This window comes from Heptranchias perlo, chromosome 1, assembly GCF_035084215.1.
Source record: "Heptranchias perlo isolate sHepPer1 chromosome 1, sHepPer1.hap1, whole genome shotgun sequence".
Taxonomy (NCBI): domain Eukaryota; kingdom Metazoa; phylum Chordata; class Chondrichthyes; order Hexanchiformes; family Hexanchidae; genus Heptranchias; species Heptranchias perlo.
Genome location: NC_090325.1, coordinates 108,450,672 through 108,475,521, shown reverse-complemented (window position 1 = coordinate 108,475,521; position 24,850 = coordinate 108,450,672). Strand labels below are relative to the sequence as shown.

General features: G+C 44.0%; 1 protein-coding gene across 2 annotated transcripts in view; it reads right to left on the bottom strand.

Moving 5' to 3' along the window:
- The window catches only part of tapt1b (transmembrane anterior posterior transformation 1b), a 150,336-nt gene that overhangs the window by 15,439 nt on the left and 110,047 nt on the right, over positions 1-24,850 (bottom strand). For both annotated transcript variants that reach the window (XM_067989490.1, XM_067989499.1), the window contains exon 12: positions 16,688-16,764. In XM_067989490.1, coding sequence (XP_067845591.1) covers positions 16,688-16,764 — 77 coding nt within the window. The remainder of the gene's footprint in view (positions 1-16,687; positions 16,765-24,850) is intronic.

Below are 24,850 nucleotides of genomic sequence, written 5' to 3'. Positions count from 1 at the left end.
ACCCTGCATTCGGCCGACCCCCTCCACACCATGATGTCCGATTCCCCCCCTACAGTGTCCGACTCATTCCGACTTCCCCCACGACGTCCGACTCATTCCGACTACCCCCACGACGTCCGACTCATTCCGACTTCCCCCACGACGTCCGACTCATTCCGACTTCCCCCACGACGTCCGACTCATTCCGACTTCCCCCACGATGTCATGATGTCCGACACCGCCCCCATGTTGTCCGACTTTTCTCCCCCCCCCCCCCGCCCCGAAGTCTGAATCTTCCCCCCCAACCCGATTTCCGACTCTTCCCCACCCCCCCCCACCCCCCACCAACCGATCTCCGACTCTCCCCCACCGCTGCCTGACTTTCTTTTCCCCCCCCAACCGATGCCCAACTTCCTCTCCCCACTCCCAGAAAACGATGCCCGACCTCCCCCCAACCCCAATACAAACCCTGAAGACTCCGATCTCTCCCCGGCAGCTTTCCTGCCCGACGGGCAGCCAGGCTTTCAATCTGGCTGGCAGCCGGGCACAAAGCCTGGAAGTAAAAATGTAATCCTTCAATTAAGTTGCAATCGCAGAATCTGACCCCATAACTTTACTTCTGGGTTTCGCATCTGAAAAAATTCCACCCTGCACTCTTCCCGGCTCAGAGTAAATATCAGGGCCGTTATAGTTCGGGGTGTCGGCAGCAAATTTAGAACTGTACACACTATTTCAAAATGCTGACCCCTTCACTCATGCTAAATGGTGGTGCGTTTGTAAAGTATGAACATTTTTAAAATTAACCAGAATGCACCATTGTTAATAAACGTTTACATAAAGATACCACATTCTGGTTAATTTCAAAAATGTTCATTCTTTACAATTGATATGATTTAAAAACTTAAAAAAAGACACTTGGGTTTTCAACAGACCAACAAGACCATAATTTCCCCAAAAGCTATCTCAACAATCACTCTCCCCGTCCACCTTCGGTTCACAGACTTTACTCCCTCAAATAGAGCTCAGAGACACCATACTCCCTCCAACCCTCCCAGTTCATACTGATACTCTTCTCCCAACCCTACCTCAATTCAACTCAACTCAATTCTTGTCTCCTCTTCTCTCCACCCATCCCAATTCATGCTGGTATTTTTTCCCCCTCTTCCCCTTCCCTCAGCTTAACCTGCAACATCAATATTTAGCTGCTTCATCAATGACCTTCCCTCCATCATAAGGTCAGAAATGGGGATGTTCACTGATGATTGCACAGTCTTCAGTTCCATTCACAATCCCTCAGATAATGAAGCAGTCCGTGCCCGCATGCAGCAAGACCTGGGCAACATCCAGGCTTGGGCTGATAAGTGGCAAGTAACATTCGTGCCAGACAAGTGCCAGGCAATGACCATTGACCAGAAACTTAACTGGACCAGCCACATAAATACTGTGGCTACAAGAGCAGGTCAGAGGCAGGGTATTCTGCTGCGAGTGACCACCTCCTGACTTCCCAGAGCCTTTCCACCATCTACAAGGCACAAGTCAGGAGTGTGATGGAATACTCGCCACTTGCCTGGATGAATGCAGCTCCAACAACACTCGAAGCTCGACACCATCCAGGACAAAGCAGCCCGCTTGATTGGCACCCCATCCACCACCCTAAACATTCACTCCCTTCACCAAAGGCGCACTGTGGCTGCAGTGTGTACCATCCACAGGATGCACTGCAGCAACTCGCCATGGCTTCTTCGATAGCACCTCCAAAACCCGCGACCTCTACCACCTAGAAGGACAAGGGCAGCAGGCACATGGGAACAACACCACCTGCACGTTCCCCTCCAAGACACACACCATCCCGACTTGGAAATATATCGCCGTTTCTTCATCGTCGCTGGGTCAAAATCCTGGAACTCCCTACCTAACAGCACTGTGGGAGAACCTTCACCTCATGGACTGCAGCGGTTCAAGGCGGCGGCTCACCACCACCTTCTCCAGGGCAATTAGGGATGGGCAATAAATGCTAGCCTTGCCAGTGACGCCCACATACATGAACGAATAAAAAAACAACTTACCCTTCACCCTCCCCCTGTTCAAGCTGGTGCTCTTCTTCCCCTCTTCCTGGATCACGCTGGGACTCTTCTTCCCTCTCTGAAACCTCCGCCTCCCAGTTCATGCTGCCATTTTTTCCCCTCCATTCATGCTGGCACTCTATCCCGCTTCCCCCTCAATTCATGCTGGCATTCTTCTCACCCCTCTCTCAACATCACACTCAGACCATGCTGTATGCAATTCAATGTCACTGAATGCGGTGGGTGGGAATTCCTGATCTCAAAAATTCCCACCCACAGTGTTCAGTCTCTTATAACAGCAATAGCCAAAAGGTAGGAATCTGGGAGCAGTGTTGGTGACGGGAAAAAGGAGCCGGGAAAAAGAAGCCAACTGCACTTGAATTTAGGAACCAGCACTTTACCACAAATGTCCCTTAATGGCAGTCTTGGTACCTTTAAGAACTCCAAAAAACAGCAGAAACAAATAGATTGTAGGCATGACTATCACATTAGGCAGGAAAGCTCCAAATTTAATTCCCCATAAAGGTATTACCATCACAGAACCCCGGGTTCCACTCCAGATTTAAATATAAATTTTTAACAAATATTTATATCTGGTTTTACCAAACAAGCATGGAGACAAAGAAGGGGACATTAACGTAAAAAGTGTTCATTTCCTACATTTTTCTGCCTTCAACAGATTATCAATTTTTACTGACTTTAGAAATTAGCAAAACATTGATCATTTGTGGTAAGATATTCTACATTCCAAAAACTCAAGTTTCTTCGAATCTCCTTTAAGTATAAAGTGCTTATATTAAAATCATGACCTTGTCTATGATTTCTCTACTAATGGAAATAATCTATGTTTACCCTGTCTATTTCCTTTGTATTTTGAACATTACTGCAGAAGTCTATTTAAATTTACATAATCACAGTTCTAATAATTCAGTTCCAACTGGTAATTGATTTTGATCTGGAATGAAAGTAAAACAAACAAAATTGGGAATTTAGAAACAAATACCGAGATCTTTAACATCAACTGAGGTCGCTCGTATCATATCCCTTTCTCATTTCTTCTATGTATCCACTGCCTGACCCGATCACCTTCCAACTTCCTCGCATATGCCCCTTCACTCTCTAACTTTTCCAGCCTTTCACTCATTATGGCTGATATCTGACAATGTTCTCAATGGTTGGCTCCGCCTTCAATACGTTCATTCCCATTAGATCCCAACTGATCTCCAAACTGCTCTGCTCCTCCGTGGCAGCAAATCCACAGCTCAAATTTGAGCGTACATGGCGAGTAACTGACCTGGCTGTCCAACAACAGCTCTCCATGGTGATCTTCGAGTCGTATAAACTGCCCTTCTTCACAACAATTTTCCCTAAGTTCCACTTACAGCACCCTCCATCCTTACCTCGGATAACAAGCGTCAGGAGCACATGGATCATTTAGTTGCCAAAATCAAGGCCCTCCATTCTTTGTCCTTTGAAGCCCCACTTGCTCGTTATCGGATTCCCTAATTCTCTCTCCTTTCCTTTTTCAGAAATGCTGCCTGGCCTTTCTTCATCTCCCTGACCCCCAGCCCATCTCTCACTTACAAATTTATCTTGTCCATAAACCCTACCACCTGGTCCCTCTTACCCCTCCAGTCCCAGCTCCTGATTAGTCAATTTCTGCTCCTCCGTTTCATGTTTGTTGACATCAATCTGTTCCTATCCTTTGGCAAAGAATTAAAGCCTGGGTTTTCCAATTTTCAGTTGCATTCATGAGCTGGTGATGACTTGGCGACATCATTTGCCCCATTTTGCATCATTACAGCCTCCGTTGCACCAAATCACATTCTCTCTCGCATAAAACAGATGCCTTTCCTCTTGACGCAAGAGGAAATGCAGAAGTTTATTTAAGGAGCCCAGCAGGAAAATTGGAAGGAGTTAAACAAAGCTTATTCCTCAGTTGATTTTAATGAATTATTTTCCTGTTTTTTTTTTAAAACTGTTGACAATCGCTTTATCATGTACGTTTGTGCCTTAAGTTGCAGGGCTGCCACCCTTCACCCAAAAAAAAACTGCAAAGCGTACAACACGTTTCTTTTGACTTTTGAATAGTTCCTAAAACAGGGCCTTTATCCTGCAGTAGTTTATGAAATCCAGGGCATCATACAAACTACTGAGTCAATTTTACTAAATGTTACCATTGGTGTAGAGCGTTAGCCGCCAGCAGTGCATATTGGGAATTCGGGTGCATGCTCCTCGGATGCTCCACTCATTAAAATCAAAGGACAGAAAATTATTGGGAGCATGCATCCAAATTCCCAGTAGGTACTTTAAGGGGGGTTACACTCAACGCTGAGTGTGCAATTGCATATAATTGGCTCCAAAGAGCATCCAATCTGAAATGGCAAAATTTTATAAAATGGTGCTCTCCTGCAGAACTCCTCAAAACCGTTGAGCCTGTTACAGGTGCATATAACAGCAACATCAGTTTTATGTGACCCACTAATTTCTCGCTTTATGTGAGGCACAGAGCGATTATGTCTGCAACATCTCAATTAATTCTTAATTGGAACCAATCTGATTTTTACCCACTTTTGAACATGTACAATTTAAAATTTCTCACATGGAAAACTACAAAGATTACAAAAAATTACAAAGAATGTACAGCACAGAAACAGGCCATTCAGCCCAACAGGTCCATGCCGGTGTTTATGCTCCACAAAAGTATCCTCCCACCCTGCTTCATCTAACCCGATCAAAATATTCTTTTATTCCCATCTCCCTCGTGCATTTATTTAGCTTCCTTTTAAATGCATCTATGCTTGTCGCCTCAGCTACTCCTGTGGTAGTGAGTTCCACATTCTTACCACTCTCTGGGTGAAGAAGTTTCTCTTGAATTCCCTATTGGACTTGTTAGTGGCTATCTTATATTTATGGCCTCTAGTTCTGGTCTCCCCTGCAAGTGGAAACATGATCTCTACGTCTGCCCTATCAAACCCTTTCATAATCTTAAAGACCTCTATCAGGTCACCCATCAGTCTTTTTTTATCTAGAGAAAAAAGCCCCAGCCTTTTAAATCTTTCTTGATAGGTATAACCTCTCATTTCTGGTATCATCCTAGTAAATCTTTTTTGCACCTTCTCCAGTGCCTCTGCATCCTTTTTATAGTGTGGAGACCAGAACTGTTTGTAGTACTCCAAGTGTGTTCGAACCAAGGTGCTCTATACAAGTTTAGCATAACTTCTGTTTTTCAATTCTATTCCTCTAGAAATTAACCCCAGTGCTTGGTTTGCTTTTTTAAAAAAATGGTCGTATTAACCTGCGTCACTACTTCTAGTGATTTGTGTATCTGTACCCTATAATCCCTCTGCTCCTCTACCCCATTTAGACTCTTATTATCCAAGGAGTATGTGGCCTCATTATTCCTACCAGAATGTACCAGCCCACACTTACCAATACTGAAATTAATTTGCCAATTACCCGCCCATTCTGCAAATTTATTGATGTCGCAGTCCTATTCAGCGTTAACTATGCCCCCCAATTTGGTGTCATCCACAAATTTTGAAATTGTACTTCCGATTCCCAAGTCCAAATTGTTTATATATGGTGGACAACAATGGTCCCAACACCAATCCTTGTGGAACACTAATTCCCACCTTTTGCCAGTTTGAGCAACTACCTTTAACACCTACTCTCTGTTTTGTGTTTTGTAGCCAGTTTGCTATCCATTCTGCTATTTGGCCCCCGACTCCACATGCGCTGACCTTAGTCGTAAGTCTACCATGCGGTACCTTATCAAAGGCCTTTTGAAAATCCAAATATATTAAATCTTCTGCATTGCCCTTGTGTACACTTTGTTACTTCTTCAAAGGATTCAATAAGGTTAGTCAAGCAGGATCTTCCCTTTTGAAATCAGTGTTGACTATATTATATTTTTGGTTTCAAGATGTTTCTCTATTACATCTTTGAGTAAAGATTGCATTATCTTTCCTACCATCGACATTAAGCTAATTGGTCGATAATTCGCTGGACTTGTTCTATCTCCCTTTTTAAATATAGGAATCAAATTAGCTGTCCGCCAGTCCTCTGGCACTATTCCCTTTTCTAGTGAATTTTTATATATATGTAATAGTGCCTCTGCTATCTCTTCCCTAACTTCTTTTAGTATGTGCGGATGCAATCCATCTGGACCTGCGGTTTTATCCTCTCTAAGTTTGATTATTCTATCAATTATCTCCTCCCTTTCTATCTTAAACGGCTTTACATCTTTTTTGATCTCTTCTTCTAATGTCGTGCCCACCATACTAGTCTCCCTGGTAAATACTACTCTCCTAAAAAAGTTTTAATTTTGACTAGAAGGGCGAGTGAGAGTCAGGCTTGGGCAACAAACCAACCCTACTTTATCTGGCATCAGAATTATGTGATCCTTCAGGCCCATCTGGAATTCCTATCCCAGATCAGAACACCATTCCATATAAGTCAGGGAATAATCCTCCACAACTTTTACCATCTTCCTCATAACATTCACGCACTATAGAAGGTGCTCATCAAAGATAGAACTATGCCTCTCAGAAAACAAATTCAGTTTCTTTGTGTCCCACAGCTTTAAAACAACTCCGATAACAACTTGCTTTATACAGCACCATTAACTTAGAAAACATCCAACGGCACTTTACCTGGGAAAGTGGTAAGCAGGAAGAAGAAAAACAAAGAGAAAAAAAATTATCTCTTTCAATTGCTGCAGCTGATTTCCCTTGTAATTGGCATTAATATTGTTATAATAACCTGCAGACATACTTGGTTTGTAAGGAGTGACCAACAACATGTAAATGCTCCAATTAGTGTTCTACGTTTGTTCCAAATACTTTAAGGATTATTAGTGAAGTTTTATCGTTGAACGAGAGAGACTTGAGTCATTCGCTGGCAATGTCTGAGTGCACTGAATACCCTATCATCAGGATACAAAAGGCGAAGAACAATACTGACCAGGCCCTTACCATTGTTACTTTTATCTGGATCAAACTGATCCTTAAAGTACTTGGGGTAGAGTTTCCGCTTTGGATGCAATTGGGAAATTGTATCCAAAATGTGCCCGAAATTGCGCTGGTTAGGTTGCAGTTCAAGTTTCCGCTAAAATGCATTCGCATAATCACAAACATAAAATCTTCCTTGAACCAGTGCACTCAGGCAGTGTTAAAGAACCTAATTGTTTTTTTTTCTTTGCATTAAAAATATTAATTGATTTATTTAAAGCAGTAACCTGGTGCAGTTTTATTAATACAGCTGAAAATGCATTTATCACAAAAAATAAGCATTTTGAATAAGAGTGTCGAGTCCTCCACTTGAGTAACCTGATTTTAAATCACTGAAAATGACTTTAAAACACTATACGGAATCATTTACTAGTTTCATTGGTGGGCACTAGTCAGTTTCTTAGTAAATTAAACATTTTTTGACATGTAAAAACTTTTATAACATACCAGCTGGTGCCTGTGCGTCCAAGGAAATGAGCGCAATTTGAAGAGCCTTCCCGAACTAGCGCAATTGGTGGAAACTGGCAATGTTGAACTGGGGATGTGGCCAGTTTTGTGGGTGGGGCCTGATCTGGGCGAATTGAATCTTAAACCAGCTTAAAAGATCGTGGAAAACCCTAAAGTAAGTGGTTTTGGGCGTAACTCACTTTTAAAATTACCCGATCTTTTGCGCTGCTTCGGCCAATTGCGCTGGAATCTAGCTGAAAAACTAGTGGAAACAAACAGAAACTCTATCCCCTGGTGTCTACCGGGTAAATTTTAACCCCACAAACGGGTGGATTGGGGGCAGGTGAGAAGGTAAAAATTGTAAAAAATTAAAACCCGACCCCAGCTTGCCTCCAACCCACCCACTTCTGGTTTTAACAGAGGCGGGTCGAAGGGAGGGCGACCAACCCACTCTCAGGAGGTGGGTCGGTCAGTGAAAGCTTTTAAAGAGGCTGCGGGCTTCCGTTTTGACAGCTTTCATAATTTTAACTCCTGGGGGCTGGGTTTCCCAGGCCTTCTGCTTCATGCCACGCAAGAGGAGGTGAAAAGAACCGGCTCAGCAGGTAAGTGCCTTTGTTGCACTGCTTGTGGGCCAGTAGGAGCAGGAGTGCATCCCCAGGCCCAACAAGCCAACCTGCCACAATCCCACACGTGATTGACATCCACTACCACCCCCCACCAAAATCTCCAACCCTCCCACGATCTCAGACCCCCAACAACCCCCCGATGACCGACTCTCTGCCCCCGTCAAATCTAAGACTGCTGGGATTTACTCCCTAGCTCTTCTCCTGTTCGACTGACAGCCAGCCAGTCAGTCTGACTGACTGGCCTGTTGGGCGGGAAACCTATAAAATTAAAAGACGTCCTTACCTCAAAATTGCAAGGACATCCAGGAAATCCGTACTTCCGGGTTTCCCGTCAGGAATCCCCCCCCCCACCGACCACCTCTTCCCGGCTCCTGGTTAAAATTTACCGCCAAGTGTCAAGAATGTATTTATTTTTCTTGGTGCCTTCAGCATACTGTTTACCATCACTTCGGGTTGTACAAATACACTGTGACAACTAAAACAATCCTTCAGTAGTGTTTCACAATATGTGGTCACAGTTGAAGTAATTTTGTAATGGTAACTCCTTCAATAAAGTACTATTATAAATCACAATTTCGTAGCTACAGTAGCTCTGGTTTTTGTGCACTGCAGCTACAGGTACCTTCTATTCACCACAAAGAAAATAGAAAGGATACAAAATAGGTACCAAATATCATTTTTAATAATTCTCAGGAGAACTGCACAAAAGTCTTCCTCGTAAGAGGGATAAAATTCAACAGTCCATTTTAATACTTCTCAGTCACATGTTTGATCACTGTTATAAAAATTTCAAGGGATTTTATTTCAAATAACTTTTCTAATTCAGTGGCCAACAATTAAACTAGCTGCACTAGGCCAACGTTTTGCTACAGACTGAATAGTGTTGCCGAAGTATAAATTATGCTGCATTTATACTATGTGTGTAGCATTGGTGCAAAGCAAAATCACTTAATGCAAGTACAAAGCAGTTGTCGGCTATATCCAAGTCAGGGCCCAATCAGACAATGAAGTGAAGTGGTGAAGTAAAGCAGAGCAAGGCCAGGCCGAACTCTGAACTTACGTGACAACTTCAGCATTGAGGTGAAGCAAACTAGTTTCACACTGACGCTACAGCTAGTGTAATGACGGTTAAGACTGAAATCTAAACAAGGTGGCTGCTAGACCCAAGAATCTGCTTATTTTGTTGAACTTCAAACAGCACTCATGCCTCTTTTTATTACTGGATAACCAAACTTCAAAGAGAAAAGCAGCTCATCTATGATTCTCGCAAATCGTATAACTAGGGCGGTAGAGAAGGCTTTAAACGAAATAATGGGGGTGAGGGACCAAGTAAGGGAAGATGTGATAAATTAAAGAAAGAAAACAAGGCAAGACAGCAAGGTAGCAATAAGGGATATGATAATCAGAGAGTGGCAGGAAGGGACAGAGCATGCAAACTTAAGAGTGCGCCAGCAGATAAGGCTTGAGGTTGCAAAAATAGCAAAAAGTCAGCACTAAAGGCTTTGTATCTGAATGCACGTAGCATTCGTAACAAAATGGACAAATTGACAGCTCAAATAGAAATAAACATGTACGATCTGATAGCCATTACAGAGACATGGCTGCAAGATGACAAAGGCTGGAACCTGAATATTCGAGGGTACTTGACATTTCGGATGGACAGGAAGCTAGGAAAAGGTGGAGGGGTAAGCTCTTAATTAAGGATGACATAAGTAGAATAGAGAGAAATTACCTTAGTTCTAAAGACCAAGATGTAGAATCAGTTTGGGTAGAGATAAGAAATAGCAAAGGCAAGAAGTCACTCGTGGGAGTAGTTTCTCGGCCCCCTAACTGTAACCACAATGTACGTCAGGGCATACAGGAAAAAATAATGCGGGCTTGTGAGAAAGGAACAGCGATAATCATGGGTGATTTTAATTTACGTATAGATTGGAAGAATCTGATTGGCAAAGGTGCCTGGAAGATGAGTTCATAGAGTGCTTTCGGGACAGTTTCTTAGAGCAGCACATTCTAGAGCCAACCAGAGAGCAGGCTATTCTAGATCTGGTAATGTGTAATGAGACAGGATTAATTAATGACCTCATTGTAAAGGAGCCTTGAGGTAGCAGTGATCACAATATGATTGAATTTCACATTCAGTTTGAGGGAGAGAAGAGTAAGTCTAAAACTAGTGTTTTAAAATTAAATAAGGACAATTATGAGGGCACGCAGACAGAGCTGGCGAAAGTGAACTGGGAAATTAGGTTAAGGGATATGTCAGTAGAGATGCAGCGGCAGACATTTAATGAGATATTACATAACACTCAGCAAAGATACATTCCAGTGAGAAAGACTCTAGGGGAAAGACGTACCATCCCTGGCTAACCAAGGAAGTTAAAGATAGTGTCAAATTGAAAATGCATACAATTCCACAAAGATTAGTGGCAGGTCAGAAGATTGGACAGAATATAAAAAACAGCAAAGAATGACTAAAAGAATAATAAGGAGGGAGAAATTAGAGTACGAGAGAAAGCTAGCTAGAAATATAAAAACAGATAGTAAGAGTTTCGACAGGTATTTAAAAAGGAAGAGAGTAAGTAAAGTGAGCACTGGTCCTTCAGAGTGTGAGTCTGGCAAATTAATAATGGAGAATAAGGAAATGGCGGATGAATTGAACAGATATTTTGCATCCGTCTTCACTGTAGAGGATACAAATAACATGCCAGAAATAATTATGAACTAAGAGGTGAAAGGGAGGGAGGAAATTAAAGCATTTACAATCACCAGGGAAAGGGTTCTGAAAAAATTATTAGAACTAAAAGCCGACAAGCTCCAGGTCCTGACTGACTTCATCCTAGAGTCTTAAAAGAAGTGGCTGCAGAGATAGTAGATGCATTGGTATTAATTTTCCAAAATTCCCTAGATTCTGGAAGGGTCCCATCAGATTGGAAAGTAGCAAATGTAACTCCTCTATTCAAGAAAGGAGGGAGACAGAAAGCAGGAAACTACAGGCCAGTTAGCTTAACATCTGTCATAGGGAAAATACTACAATCTATTATTAAGGAGGTTATAGCAGGGCACTTAGAAAATCTCAATGCAATCAGGCAGAGTCACCCTCTGATGCATTTCTTTCATGGTCAGCTTCACCCAAACCGACACATTCAGTGGTTGGCCACGTCACCATCCTTCACTCACGCCTCTCTTTCTCCCCTTATAGGAGAAGAGAGCCCAGAATGCACGGGAGAGGGCGAGGACTGGAGGTGGGCCGCAACATCAGGTCGTCCTCACGGACGCGGAGCAGGAGGCTCTTGAAGTGAGCCGCACCCTCGAGTGCCTGTCAGTCGGGCATGCCGAGACTGCCACCCGACAAATGGCTGGTGACAGAACTTTAACATTCAGCACTCACAATAGCAAATGATGTTAACATGCCTTGCCATCTTCAGCACCTCAACATCTGTCATCATGCTTAATATTGCCTTCTGTTCTCTTACAGGGCCTTCAGCAACTGCTATGACGGCGGAGGGCGATTCCTCAGAGGACCTGCTGGCCTCTGAGGGGGCACCGTCACATCTGAGCGAGTCATCCACCAGCGCAGATACACACACCTCGGTAGGTCCCCGTCCACACTAAGTTGGGGTCGCACATGGTGAGTCACCACACACGTGAGCACGAGCAGACACTGGTGGCAGGGGCAGCTGTGGAGAGTCTGCGTCGGTGGGAGCATTCTTCTCCAGGCTCTGCTCAGCTGGACACAGATGCTGTATCCTGGGGGGGCCATTCTTTAAAAGGAGAATGATCGAGGGGCAGCAGCACATTTGCGAGGTGCTGGAACAGGTGCCACGTGCACTCTCCACAATCGCGCAGAGGATGGAGGAGTCCAACTCCTGCATGAGTGGAATGGTGGCACAGGTAAGGGAGGGCATCTCTGAGATAGCGTCGCGGGTAAGTGCGGGAATGTGTGCGACGGAGGGAAGGCTAGCCTCCATTGAGCTTCAAGCACGGCTCACCAATGAGTCCATTGAGGCCCTGACAATGGCCCTTCCGACTCAGGGTGAGCAACTTTCTGCCACCTTAAACACGCAGGCAGATACATGAACACAGGCCTTACAAGTCTTCACACACGTCCTCCAAACTGTCGTCCAGCAGGGTGGTCGGAGTGATGTGGGCCTGGCCCAGGAGAGGATAATGGTGAAAGGGGACATGGATGTGGGGACACCACTCAAAGCGCTCCCACGTCTCACCCGTTGCCCCCCTCTCAACCAGTACCCACAATGTTGCCTCCTCTCCAGGTGGTCGAGTCTGCCCCTGCGCAGGTGGAGTAGTCTTTGGAGGGGCCCTTACGGGCACCAAACCCCAGAGGGCGTAGGCCCAAAGCATCTAATCGGTCAGGGCATGAACAAGAGCAACCTGCCACTACCTCTGCTGCAGCCACAGGGAAAGCACCACGTAGTAGTCAGAAGCGTAAGGCAAAGGTATTGTGAGCACAAAGGGGATGCACAAAGGTGTTTGATGGTTGGTCATGTTTTTTATTTATATTTGATTTTTTGTTAAACGCACATTAAATATTATTATTGTCACCACTACTGCCACATCTTGGCCACTCTTGACTATATCAACTTCCCAATGGATGACCTCAGCCAGACGGAGGGGGCAGTGGGATTCCACGCTGTGGCTGGCTTCCCACGGGTATTCTTGAGTAATAAGTACCTTTCATGAGGTTCACCATGAACACCCATACTTGATGCCACCCATTGGGTCACTCTGCAGTGGGCGTATGTGTAGTTGCACAACTATTTTGTGCAGGGGGTGGGGGAGGAGGTTGGTGTGGCCGCTCCTCTGTCCAGGTGGTGAGGACTGCATTCTTCACACTGTCTGATGTTAGGAGAACCATTCACATAGCAGTGACTCGCTGGCCTCATGAGCAGCCAGGTGAGCCGCTGTTCTGCCCATCGGTTGCTCCTCCTCCTCTGCCTCCTCCTCCTCCTCCTCCTCCTCCTCAACATGGTTGGCAGATGTGGATGGGGCCTCCTCCAGCAGCACCCCTCTCTGTTATGCCATGTTGTGCACGGCACAACACACGACTATAATGCGTCCCACTCTGTCTGGTGCATATTGAAGCGCTCCCCCAAAATGATCAAGGCACCTGAAGCGCATCTTGAGCAGCCCTATAGCATGCTCAATTGTAGACCTGGTAGCGATGTGGCTGTCGTTATATCGACGCTGTTGCTCCATGGTGGGGTTCCTCAGAGGTGTCATGAGCCACGTGTGCAAGGGGTATCCCATGTCTCTGAGGAGCCAGCCCTTGCAGGTGTTCGGTGCGTGGAAGAGAGGCGCGATGTTGGACTCCCGGAGGATGAAGATGAAGGACTCGTAGCAGCTGTCAGGGTACCTGGCGCACACGCGATGGAATCTCTTGCGGTGGTCACAGATGAGCTGAGTGTTGATGGATTGATAGCCCTTCCTGTTGATGGACAGTCCTGGCCCGTGTGGAGGTGCTCGTATTGCTATACGGATGCAATCGATTACACCCTGCACCCGTAGGAAGCCAGCCACAGCGTGGAATCCCACTGCCCCCTCCGTCTGGCTGAGGTCATCCATTGGGAAGTTGATATAGTGAGAGGCCCTGCGAAACAAGCAGTCGGTGACCTGACTTATGCACTTGTGTGCAGACCCGACAGAGACCCCGGCGATATCCCCGGTGGCACCCTGGAACGATCCGGAGGTGAAGAAGTTGAGGGCTGTGGTGCCTATGACAGCGACAGGCAAGATGCTGTTGCTCGGGCCAGCCGGAAGCAGCTCAGAATGAAGGAGGCTGCAGATATCCACGACTACCTGGCGACTGACTGAGCCTCTGTACACACTGCTCCTCAGAAAAGGTCCAGGAAGCTGAGCCTTGATCTGTAGACCCTGTGGCCTCCTGCGACGCCGCTCTCTCTATTGTTGCCCTCCCTGCTGGTTGTGCAGGTGCCTGTGGCGCAGCACTGTGTTGTGGAGCTCCACATGTCGGAGGTGGGCGGTGTGCCTGGCGAGGCTGATGATGTTGCTCGTCCTCAGATGAAGTGATGAATGCAGCCAAAACTTTGTCTGAAGTGACAGAGTGCCCTGCTGCAATAAATGAGGTATTCCCTCCAACTGTCAAATAATTCTTGGCATCTCCCACTGGCTGCTGGCTGAAACACGTCTGCTCCAACAGGGAGTGTTTCCCACAGCACGGGAAACACGCTGAGGATCCTTCAAAATTGCACCCCTGCCAAAATCTCCACTCAATGAGGTCTGTCAAGAACTTCAACCAGCTAAATAACTATCTAAATTATCATCCCGCTGGCTTTAATTTCCGCTGGGGGCCCCGCAAGCAGGAGCTGCGCGCGCACCCGAACACGTTATTGGGGAACCCAGAAGTGAGCGGGTTGGAGCCAGGCTCCCAACCTGCTGCAGGATTCCACCATTTTCGGAGCCCCCCACGCACCAGCTCGGCTATCCAAAAATCGGCCCCAAGGAGCCTGCAAAGGGATATAGATGAGTGGGCAAAAATTTGGCAGATGGAGTATAATGTGGGAAAATGTGAACTTGTCCACTTTGGCAGGAGGAATAGAAAAGCAGCATATTATTTAAATGGAGAGAGACAGCAGAACTCTGAGGTACAGAGGGATCTGGGTGTCCTAGTACATGAATCACAAAAAGTTAGTATGCAGGTGTAGCAAGTGATCAGGAAAGCAAATAAAATTTTGTCATTTATTGCAAGGGGAATGGAATATAAAAGTAGAGATACTTTGCTACAGTTGTACAGGGCATTGGTGAGACCACATCTAGAATACTGTGTGCAGTTTTGGTCTCCTTATTTAAGAAAGGACATAATTGCTTTGGAGGCAGTTCAGAGTAGGTTCACTCGACTGATTCCTGGGATGAGGGGGTTATCTTATGAGGAAAGGTTGGACAAGTTGGGCCTGTATACACTGGAGTTTAGAAGAATGAGAGGTGATCTTATTGAAACATAAGATCCTGAGGGGACTAGAAGGGGTAGATGCTGAGAGGATGTTTCCCCTTGTGGGAGAGACTAGAACTAGGGGCCACAGTTTAAAAATAAGGGGTCTCCCATTTAAAACGGAGATAAGGAGAAATTTTTTTTCTCAGAAGGTCGTGAGTCTGTGGAACTCCCTTCCCCAGAGAGCGGTGGAGGCAGGGTCATTGAATATTTTTAAGGCCGAGTCGGATAGATTCCTGATTAACAAGGGAGTCAAAGGTTATAGTAGGTAGATGGGAAAGTAGGGTTGAGGTCACAATCAGCTCAGCCATGACCTTATCAAATGGCAAAGCAGGCTCGAGGGGCCACATAGTCGTCTACTGCTCTTAATTCGTACCTTCGTATCTATAAAACTTAGTGAAACAAAAAAAAAATTCAAGTTAAATTATTTTATCATTCTAATAGAACCAAGGTGACAAGGATGGGCTGCCATTTCACTTCCCCACTTTCTTTCAGGACAAGAGGTAGAGAGGTAAAAAGCAGAGTGCTACAAGGAGGATACCTCAAGTAGATTTTCTTCTCTTCCCCTCTCCCCCCACCGCCCCCCAACCGCAAAAGAAAAAGTAACAGAAGTCACAAACCGCCTGAAACTGTTAGTCAGGGAACCAGTTGTTTACGAAGTGCAAGATTAAGAACGTAAGAAATAGGGACAGAAGTGTATATTTAATAAATGGTTGAAAAAGATCACTCCCTTACCTTCAATGAGCGAAATCTTTCATATTACAGGAGAATTTCTGAGCCATAACGACATGAATTACCTTTGAACTATGACTTTCATTTAGGACTGTAATGGGCAATACATTAGCCATTAGCCACATGTAGTGAACTGGGAATCCAAATGTGGCGAATTGCATTTCTGATCAGCAAATAAAAAATGAGAAAATTACACCATCGTTGGGCATGTGATCTCAAAACCCATTTGCATGGTGTATGCATGTGTACTTTAACCTCTGGTAAAATGGTAGAATGAAAAGCAGAGCGAGCGAGTGTTTCAACTCCTTGGTTACTGAATGGTGGTAGATGTTTGTTAAGTAAATAGACACTAAGTACATTTATCTGTATTGTGCAAGTGTATGCAAGGCGTTTTCTACTAAAATTAGGGCATGTGGCTAGAACAGGAGCGTGTGGTCATACCTGTGCATAGTCAGCAATTTCTACTGGAGAAGAAGAGTGGCTATTAAGAAGTCACATGCTGTCCATACACAAAGGAGTTACTTCAAATGATACTAGCAAAGAAACCAGCATCAAAACATAATGACTAGGCTATATCTGCCTGGCTCATGACTATGAAATTATGCTTCAGGCAGGGATTCTATGTATCAGGAGTGAAAAACAATGCACTGTTATCTTCACTCCAGAATTATGTTTTTACAGGTATATACCCAGTTGGAATGAGAAGGTCTGCTGCTTTACATAAAATGCATTGAGTTTCTATTTAAAATTACTCAGACCCTTCAAAAAATGCACATCACAATTCTCTAAAGGTCACATTAACGCTCAGAATACCTCCTCTCCCCACTAAAAACAGTGAATGTTTTCATTTCGACAGAAGTTTCTTACCCGAAGTAAAACACCAATAGGCTGACAATAGCCAAGGCTCCCTGAATTTTTGTAGAGCTTGTAATAACTCGGGATAGCTACACATGAAAGAGAAAGGAGTTGTAAACAATAGTTCAATAGCAATCCTCAAATAATGGAAAATTTCAAATTTACACAAGCGACCACAATTAATCATGTATCTACTAAACGAGTCACAAAAAAGACTATTTTTAACAAATGCCTTATGTCTGTTATGGGAAAGCTGTTACGGTAAGTTTTAAGATCACACCTAGGGTTCCAATTAAGGATAATGAATGATTGAGTGTGTGGTAAGAAATATTTTCTTGTGTAAGCTGGCTGAATATGCTAGGAATAACAGTCAAGAGCAAAGTGTTGATCTAGTGTATTTTGTTTGAACACACGACAGTAAAGAGAGTTAAAAATACACCTTTTTTTAAAAAGAGAAAATAACAGTGACAAATGAGTAAGAAATGACTGAATAAATTTTAAAATGTTACACTTAAAATAAAGCTAATGAGCAATCCCTTACTCTTTGTTACTTTTTTGGGTTTTTACACAAGATATTCTGTACTGGTTCAAATTCACCAACCACTCCTGTAAGCACACACTGTGTCCCACACAAATCGGAGTGTGTCTTTACCTGTACAGTATTTAAACAAATAATAGCAAGAACCAGGAACTGAACAGAGAACCTTTGCCATTCCAAGCTGGCTTACTGGACTCTCACATGTGCCACCATGTAATTCCCCTCTCTTCGGTAAACAGCTCAAATATACGCTATCAGACTGAATCTCAGGTTATAAACCAATGGACAGTTTATTTAATAAACCGATAAATGAATAGCGCCCAGGGCAAAATATAGCTACAGTAATTTACAAACTTTCCTATCAATCAAATCCAATACCCCAGGAGTCTTGATTCTGTGCATCAGAGGATTTGACTGCCCTGTTTCAATATCCTTTAAAGACATGTCAGAACAAACATTAATAATAAACTGTAGCACTTCTAATTGTAAAGACTGACTGTCAAGTACACTAACAGATGGCTGGACAAGGTGTTAACTGCCACATATCAGATTTATTCAAAGACAAAACATCTTGGAGTCTGATTCAGTCGATATGAACATATTAAATTCCTCTGTTTAGCAGAAACCAAACCTTAAACACATATTAATTGACTGTGGACCTGCCTAAATGAAATTTGTATTCCTGTACCTTACAGAGGCAACTAACACAACCAGTATTAGCCCTATAAATTAAAGTAAAAAAATAATCAAATAGTTCAATAAATTGCAGTGTGTGAAAGGTCTGAGCAAAAGGGGAAAAACATCTTTATATAAAATGAAGATGATCACAAGACAGGTTAACAGTATCTAGTTATTTATTCATTTCATTTTTGCACTCAAGGTGAAGAATTAGTGCTAGGGAACGGAATACTTCCCCTTTCAAGCAGCCAGTATCAACATCAAGCACACCCTGTGACAGATACAGAACAGCCATGTGCAATGTAAAACTCCCTCTCTACACCACAAAAGTATTCCTCAGCCCCAACCCCAGAAGAGCACCCCCTCCTGCACCAGTGTGACCTTTTCCCCCCATTTCTCTCAACAGCTATCCTGTAGCATCTAACTGAGATTGCCAATTAGTGCCAAATTAAAGTTTGGCACCGTATCCTGTGCCCACCAGAAACTGGATTGAGATTACACAAATTAATTTGTCAGTAGACCGAGGATAAATTCCTACCATCAGTCTGAGTTGGATTTAAAGCTGGGCCCAAAGGTGAAAGGTCAGAACGTAACCCAGTTCCCCTTCAAGTGGTTTCATAAACCAGCCAGCATCCTGGCTTCAGCAAGCTGTCCCAGCAACCTATTTCAATAATATAACTTAACTATCTGAATATGTGTTCGACAACATTATACTTTTCAGGGCACTAAATGACACCCAATATCTGAAGACAAACATCAGCCCATGCTGTAGGCCCATCCTTCACACACTTGAGAAACTTAATCCAAAGGGAACCACCACACAGCACAAGCTAATCACGGATGAGGAAGGCCCATCTTAATTCATCCATTCAGGCCACAGTTAGAGTACTGTGCGCACTTTGAGGTGACCCATAATGGACATTAAAGTCATAGAAAGTGTTCAGTGTTCATTTACTACGATGATGCCAGGGATGGGAAACTATAGTTATAAGAAGGAACTTGAGATACTGGGTCTATATCCACTGCAACAGAGACTGCTAAGAGGAGATTTATTAAGAGGTTTTTAAAATTATGAAGCGTTTTGTTAAAGTGAATAGGGAATGACTATTTCCTCTGGTTGTAGAGTCAGTGATGAAGGGTCATCAATTTGAAATTATCACTAAGGATAAGGGGAGGAGTTAGGAGAAATTTATTTACACAGAGCATGGAATTCTTTGCCACAGGAATGGCTGAGACAAAATCAATTGCATTTTCTAAGGAAAAATTGGATAAATATTTGAAGCAGAGGAAGATACAAAGCTATGGTGAGACAGCAAGCTGGTAGGGATTCATTTTGGATTGCTGACTTAGAGAGCTGGCACAGACACAATGGGCCAAATGGCCCCTTCTGTGCTGTAAACTTCTATGGTCCAATGAAAAAAAAACTCTACAAACCACACCACACACACACACACACACACACACACACACAAATTTCAACATTTAATTGTTTCTTAATTGATGCCAAGGTTTTCAGTTCCACTTCCTTGGTGTGAAGAAAAACAACCCAATATCAATCTTAAACTTGTCTTTTACTGGTTTGAACTTGCCTACTCTCACGATTTAATCTAATGTAATATTTCCATTTACTTTTTCCATTCCCTTAACTACCTTACATATCTCCACAAGATCACCTCTGAAATGCCTCCTTTCTAGACAAAACACCCAGGTTTCCAGTCATTTGTCATAACTCCTTATCAGGGATCAGCCTTGAGGGTTTTCTCTGCCCTGCCTCCAGTGCTTGAACAGCTCTCGTTTCTCAGCAACCAGAAATTGACAGTACTCCAGGTGTAGTCCAACCAGAGCAGTATTAGGTGCCAGCCTTGCTCAATGGCAGCATTCTCGCCTCTGAATCAAATGGTCATGGGTTAAAGCCCCCCTTCAGAGACTTGAGTACATAAACTAGGCTGGCACTTCAGTGCTGCACTGCTATATAAAGGCAAATTCTTTCAAGTTCTTCCTTGTACAGTTTGTTCACAATTTCCTTGGACTTGTATTCTGTTGTTTTGAAACATGTGTGTCATCCACTTTTCCTTCCCATCTGCAATTCTGAGCTGCCTCTTTCAATCCCACTGCCTTTCTTAGTTTGGTATAATCTGCAAATTTGACATTTGTATTGTGCTTCTAAGTCATTGATGTAAACTAGAAACTATGCACTCTACTCTGAACTTTTCCCCCTACCCTACCATCACCCATCTAACAAGCACCCGTTGTCTATCCTTCAGCCAATTTCTTATCCATTCCCAAGATTTACCTTTAATCTCACAATTAACTCTGAGCTCAACTAGTAGCCTTTCATGTAGAGCTTTGTCAAATGTCTTCTGTTAGATTTAAGTATGGCACATGGTAGGGTTTCTCACAGTCCACTTGGGTTGTCATTTCTCAAAGTCTAAGAGATTTGTCAAGTTGGATCTTAACCTTTTAAAGCTAAGTTAATTGTTGTTTAGTAGGTTAGCATTGGAGAAATAATCTTCAGATTTCCTGCTGATAATCAATTCTATTATTTTACGCAGACCTGAAATAAGACTAATGGGTCTGTAGTTGTGTTACAAGCTTGGGTTCACTTGCTGTTAAAATAAGTTATCATTCTAGGATTTAACTTTAAATTATTTTCCCTGATGGTATCAAATCCAACAGCCACAGCTTTGTCCTCCAGCAGTTCAACTATAGCACAAAAAGAGGTCATTTAGCTGATCAGGTCTATGCCAGCTCTTCCTCAGAGCAATCCAAAACTATTGCAACTGCCCTGCTGTCTCTAAATATCCCTGCATCTTCCTCTGCTTCAAATATTTATCCAACTGTCCCTTAAAAGATCCAATGGTCCTGATCTCAACCACTCCATGTGGCAAAGCATTCTATTCTTCAGCAATCTTCTGAATAAAGAAATTTCTCTAATTTCTCTCCTCACTCTCTGATAATTTTAAATTGATGACACCTCATTACTACCTTGCCAACCAGATGTGGAGATGCCGATGATGGACTGGGGTTGGCAAATGTAAAGAATCTTACAACACCAGGTTATAGTCCAACAATAGGGAAAGACTATTTCCTATCACAATGCTCCATAATTTCAAAAATCTCTACTGAATCTTCGCTTCACCCCACTACTCCAGTGGAAACAGTCCTAGTATCTTGAGTCCCTCTGCATTACAATAGTTTCACATCCCTGGCAAAATCCTGGTGAATCTACGTTGTATGCTCTCCATGGCTTTCATGTCCTTTCGAGAATTGGGCACCCAAAACTGCACACAGTATTCTTAACTGTGCCCTAACATTGTCTTGTACAAATTTATCGTTACACCTTTTCTTTTATTCTCTGAACTCTCATTTATAAAATACAAAATGCTATTATTGGCCTTTTTTATGGCTTCATCCATCTTTATTTGTACTTTCAAGGAATTACTTATTTGAACCTCTAAGGTTATCTGTTCATCTACCCTCTACGGTGTCCAAGACCTGCCTGATTTAACACCCACTATGGCACGTGCCCATGCCTAGTTATGGCTGGCAGTGATCTAGAAGAAAGTCGCTGATCATCTGAGATGCTCGATCATGAAAGATTTCAGTGAGACTTACAAATCCACACACAAATGTTGGAAAAAGACTGGGGTGATGGGCTTTTGATAAGATTGATGCTAACCTTTGTGAAAAAGAGTAGAGTCTTGATGCCCTGTTTCAAATGATGCCAGGCCTTGATCCGGGGGGTGAAGAGAGAGAGAGAGAGAGAGAGAGAGAGCGAAGAGAGAGCGAAGAGCGCGGAGAGCGAGGAGCGCGAGGAGCGCGGAGAGCGCGGAGAGCGAGGAGAGCGAGGAGAGCGCGGAGAGCGCGGAGAGCGCGGAGAGCGCGGAGAGCGAGGAGAGCGCGGAGAGCGAGAAGAGCGCGGAGAGCGAGAAGAGCGCGGAGAGCGAGAAGAGCGGAGAGCGAGAAGAGCGGAGAGCGAGTAGAGCGGAGAGCGAGTAGAGCGGAGAGCGAGTAGAGCGGAGAGCGGAGAGCGCGAAGAGCGGAGAGCGCGAAGAGCGGAGAGCGCGAAGAGCGGAGAGCGCGAAGAGCGGAGAGCGCGAAGAGCGGAGAGCGAGAGCGAGAAGAGCGGAGAGCGAGAAGAGCGGAGAGCGGAGAGCGAGAAGAGCGGAGAGCGGAGAGCGAGAAGAGCGGAGAGCGGAGAGCGAGAAGAGCGGAGAGCGGAGAGCGAGAAGAGCGGAGAGCGAGAAGAGCGGAGAGCGGAGAGCGAGAGCGAGAGCGGGAAGAGCGGGGAGAGCGGAGAGCGGAGAGCGGGGAGCGAGAAGAGCGGAGAGCGAGAAGAGCGGAGAGCGAGAGCGAGAAGAGCGGAGAGCGAGAGCGAGAAGAGCGGAGAGCGAGAAGAGCGGAGAGCGAGAGCGAAGAGCAGAGAGCGAGAGAAAAAGGAGAGAGAGAAAAAGAGAGAAAAAGAGAGAGAGAGAGAGAGAAAAAGAGAGAGAGAGAGAAAAAGAGAGAGAGTGAGACAAAAAGAGAGAGAGACAAAGAGAGAGAGACAAAAAGAGAGAGACAAAAAGAGAGAGACAAAAAGAGGAGAGAGAGAAGAGAAAAGAGGAGAGAGAGAGAAAAAGAGAGAGAGAGAAAGAGAAAGAGAGAGAAAGAGAGAGAGAGAGAAAAAGAGAGAGAGAAAAAGAGAGAGAGAGAAAAAGAGAGAGAAAGAGAGTGAGAGAGAGAGTGAGAGAAAGAGAGTGAGAGAAAGAGACAAAAGAGAGAGAGACAAAAAGAGAGAGAGAGAGACAAAAAGAGAGAGAGAGAGACAAAAAGAGAGAGAGAGACAAAAAGAGAGAGAGAGAGACAAAAAGAGAGAGAGAGACAAAAAGAGAGAGAGAGACAAAAAGAGGAGAGAGAGAAGAGAAAAGAGGAGAGAGAGAAGAGAAAAAAAGAGAGAGAGAAAAAGAGAGAGAGAGAGAAAAGAGAGAGAGAGAGAGAGAAAAAGAGAGAGAGAGAAAAAGAAAGAGAGAGACAAAAAGAGAGAGAGAGACAAAGAGAGAGAGAGACAAAAAGAGAGAGAGACAAAAAGAGAGAGAGACAAAAAGAGAGAGAGACAAAAAGAGAGAGAGAGACAAAGAGAGAGAGAGAGACAAAGAGAGAGAGAGAGAGAGACAAAGACAAAAAGAGAGAGAGAGACACAAAGACAAAAAGAGAGAGAGAGAGAGACAAAAAGAGAGAGAGAGAGAAAAAGAGAGAGAAAAAGAGAGAGAAAAAGAGAGAGAGAGAGAAAAAGAGAGAGAGAGAGACAAAGAGAGAGAGAGACAAAGAGAGAGAGAGACAAAGAGAGAGAGACAAAACGAGAGAGAGACAAAACGAGAGAGAGACAAAACGAGAGAGAGACAAAACGAGAGAGAGACAAAACGAGAGAGAGACAAAAAGAGAGAGAGACAAAAAGAGAGAGAGAGACAAAGAGAGAGAGAGAGACAAAGAGAGAGAGAGAGACAAAGAGAGAGAGAGAGACAAAGACAAAAAGAGAGAGAGAGAGACAAAGAGAGAGAGAGAAGAGAAAAGAGAAAAGAGAGAGAGAGAGAGATGGTAGGACAGCAGACAGTCGGAATTCATGCCAAATTCCTAAAAGCTGTTCCAAACAAGATGGGTCGGTGAGAGGGAAATAACATCAATGCCCTTTGTGAATAGTGCCAGTAATCACCAACCTGTCTTGCAAGGGTTGTTCTGTAGCTAATGCAGAGAATTCTGTTTAAAGAACATATAATCGTGGTATTCCAAAGTGTAATTGTGGTTTCTATCCACATGAAGGGGAAATCAACATGAGCCTGAAAACTAACCAGGAATCCTGCTTCTATCAGTGGCTGTTATGATGGCTCTTTGGGTTTCACAGCTTATATATTGAAAGTTCTGAATCCCACAGAGGAATGAGTGTAACAGGTTAAATTTCACTCATGAGCTATGTGTAGAACAGGTTGTTGCAGATTGTCGCCAAGCTCAGGGAAATCCACTTAAATTGCTTTCATCCATGTTCGTAAAATTTTCATTCTAGTGCAACATTATACCCTCATGAAGAAGCAGGAAGCTATTGGAATATATGGCCAAACTTTTGACTTTATCCAGACGTGTACTCCAACTCCAAAATCTGTGTATGGGTGGATGACACTCACTGAACTTGCTTTTCTCAAAACAGCGAGCATAGTTTGCCCACAGTCACCCATCCTATTCAACATCTTCATCAATGGTGTGTTGGATGGGATTGTAAGAGATGGATTCAGGAGTGTTGTTACAGAAGTCTTTGAAAATACAGCAGCGTTCCTTTTTCCAGATGATAATGTATTGTTTGCAAACTCAGCTGAGGATTTATTGGTTCGAACTACCATGTTGAATAATGGGCTAACCAGTGGAATATGTTGATCGTTGCCAAATGTAGCAGTATGATTTTGTACAGCCTCAGAGGGGCTCTTGAAGGTACTGAACACAAGTTACAACGACTTGCATTTATACAGTGCCTTTAATGTAGTAAAACATCCCAAGGCACTTCACAGGGGCGTAATCAGACAAAAATTGACACCGAGCCAAAGAAGGAGACATTAGGACAGGTGACCAAATGCTTGGTTGAAGAGGTAGGTTTTAAGGAGCGTCTTTAATGAGAGGAGAGGTTTGGGGAGGGACTTCCTTGACCTTAAGGTTTAGATGACTGAAAGCACAGCCACCAATGGTGGGGCAAAGGAAGTGGGGAATGCACAGGAGTTGGAGGAACACAGAGTTCACAGAGGGTTGTAGGGCTTGAGGGAGGGGTAAGGCAAAGAGGTGTATGAATTTCAGAACTTAGGGCCTGGATCACTGAAGGCATGGTCGGCAATGGTGCGGCGAAGGAAGTGGGGGATGCACAAGAGGCTACTGTTGGAGGTGCGCAAAGTTCTGGGAGGGTTGTAGGGCTGGAGGAGATTAGAGAGATAGGAAGGAAC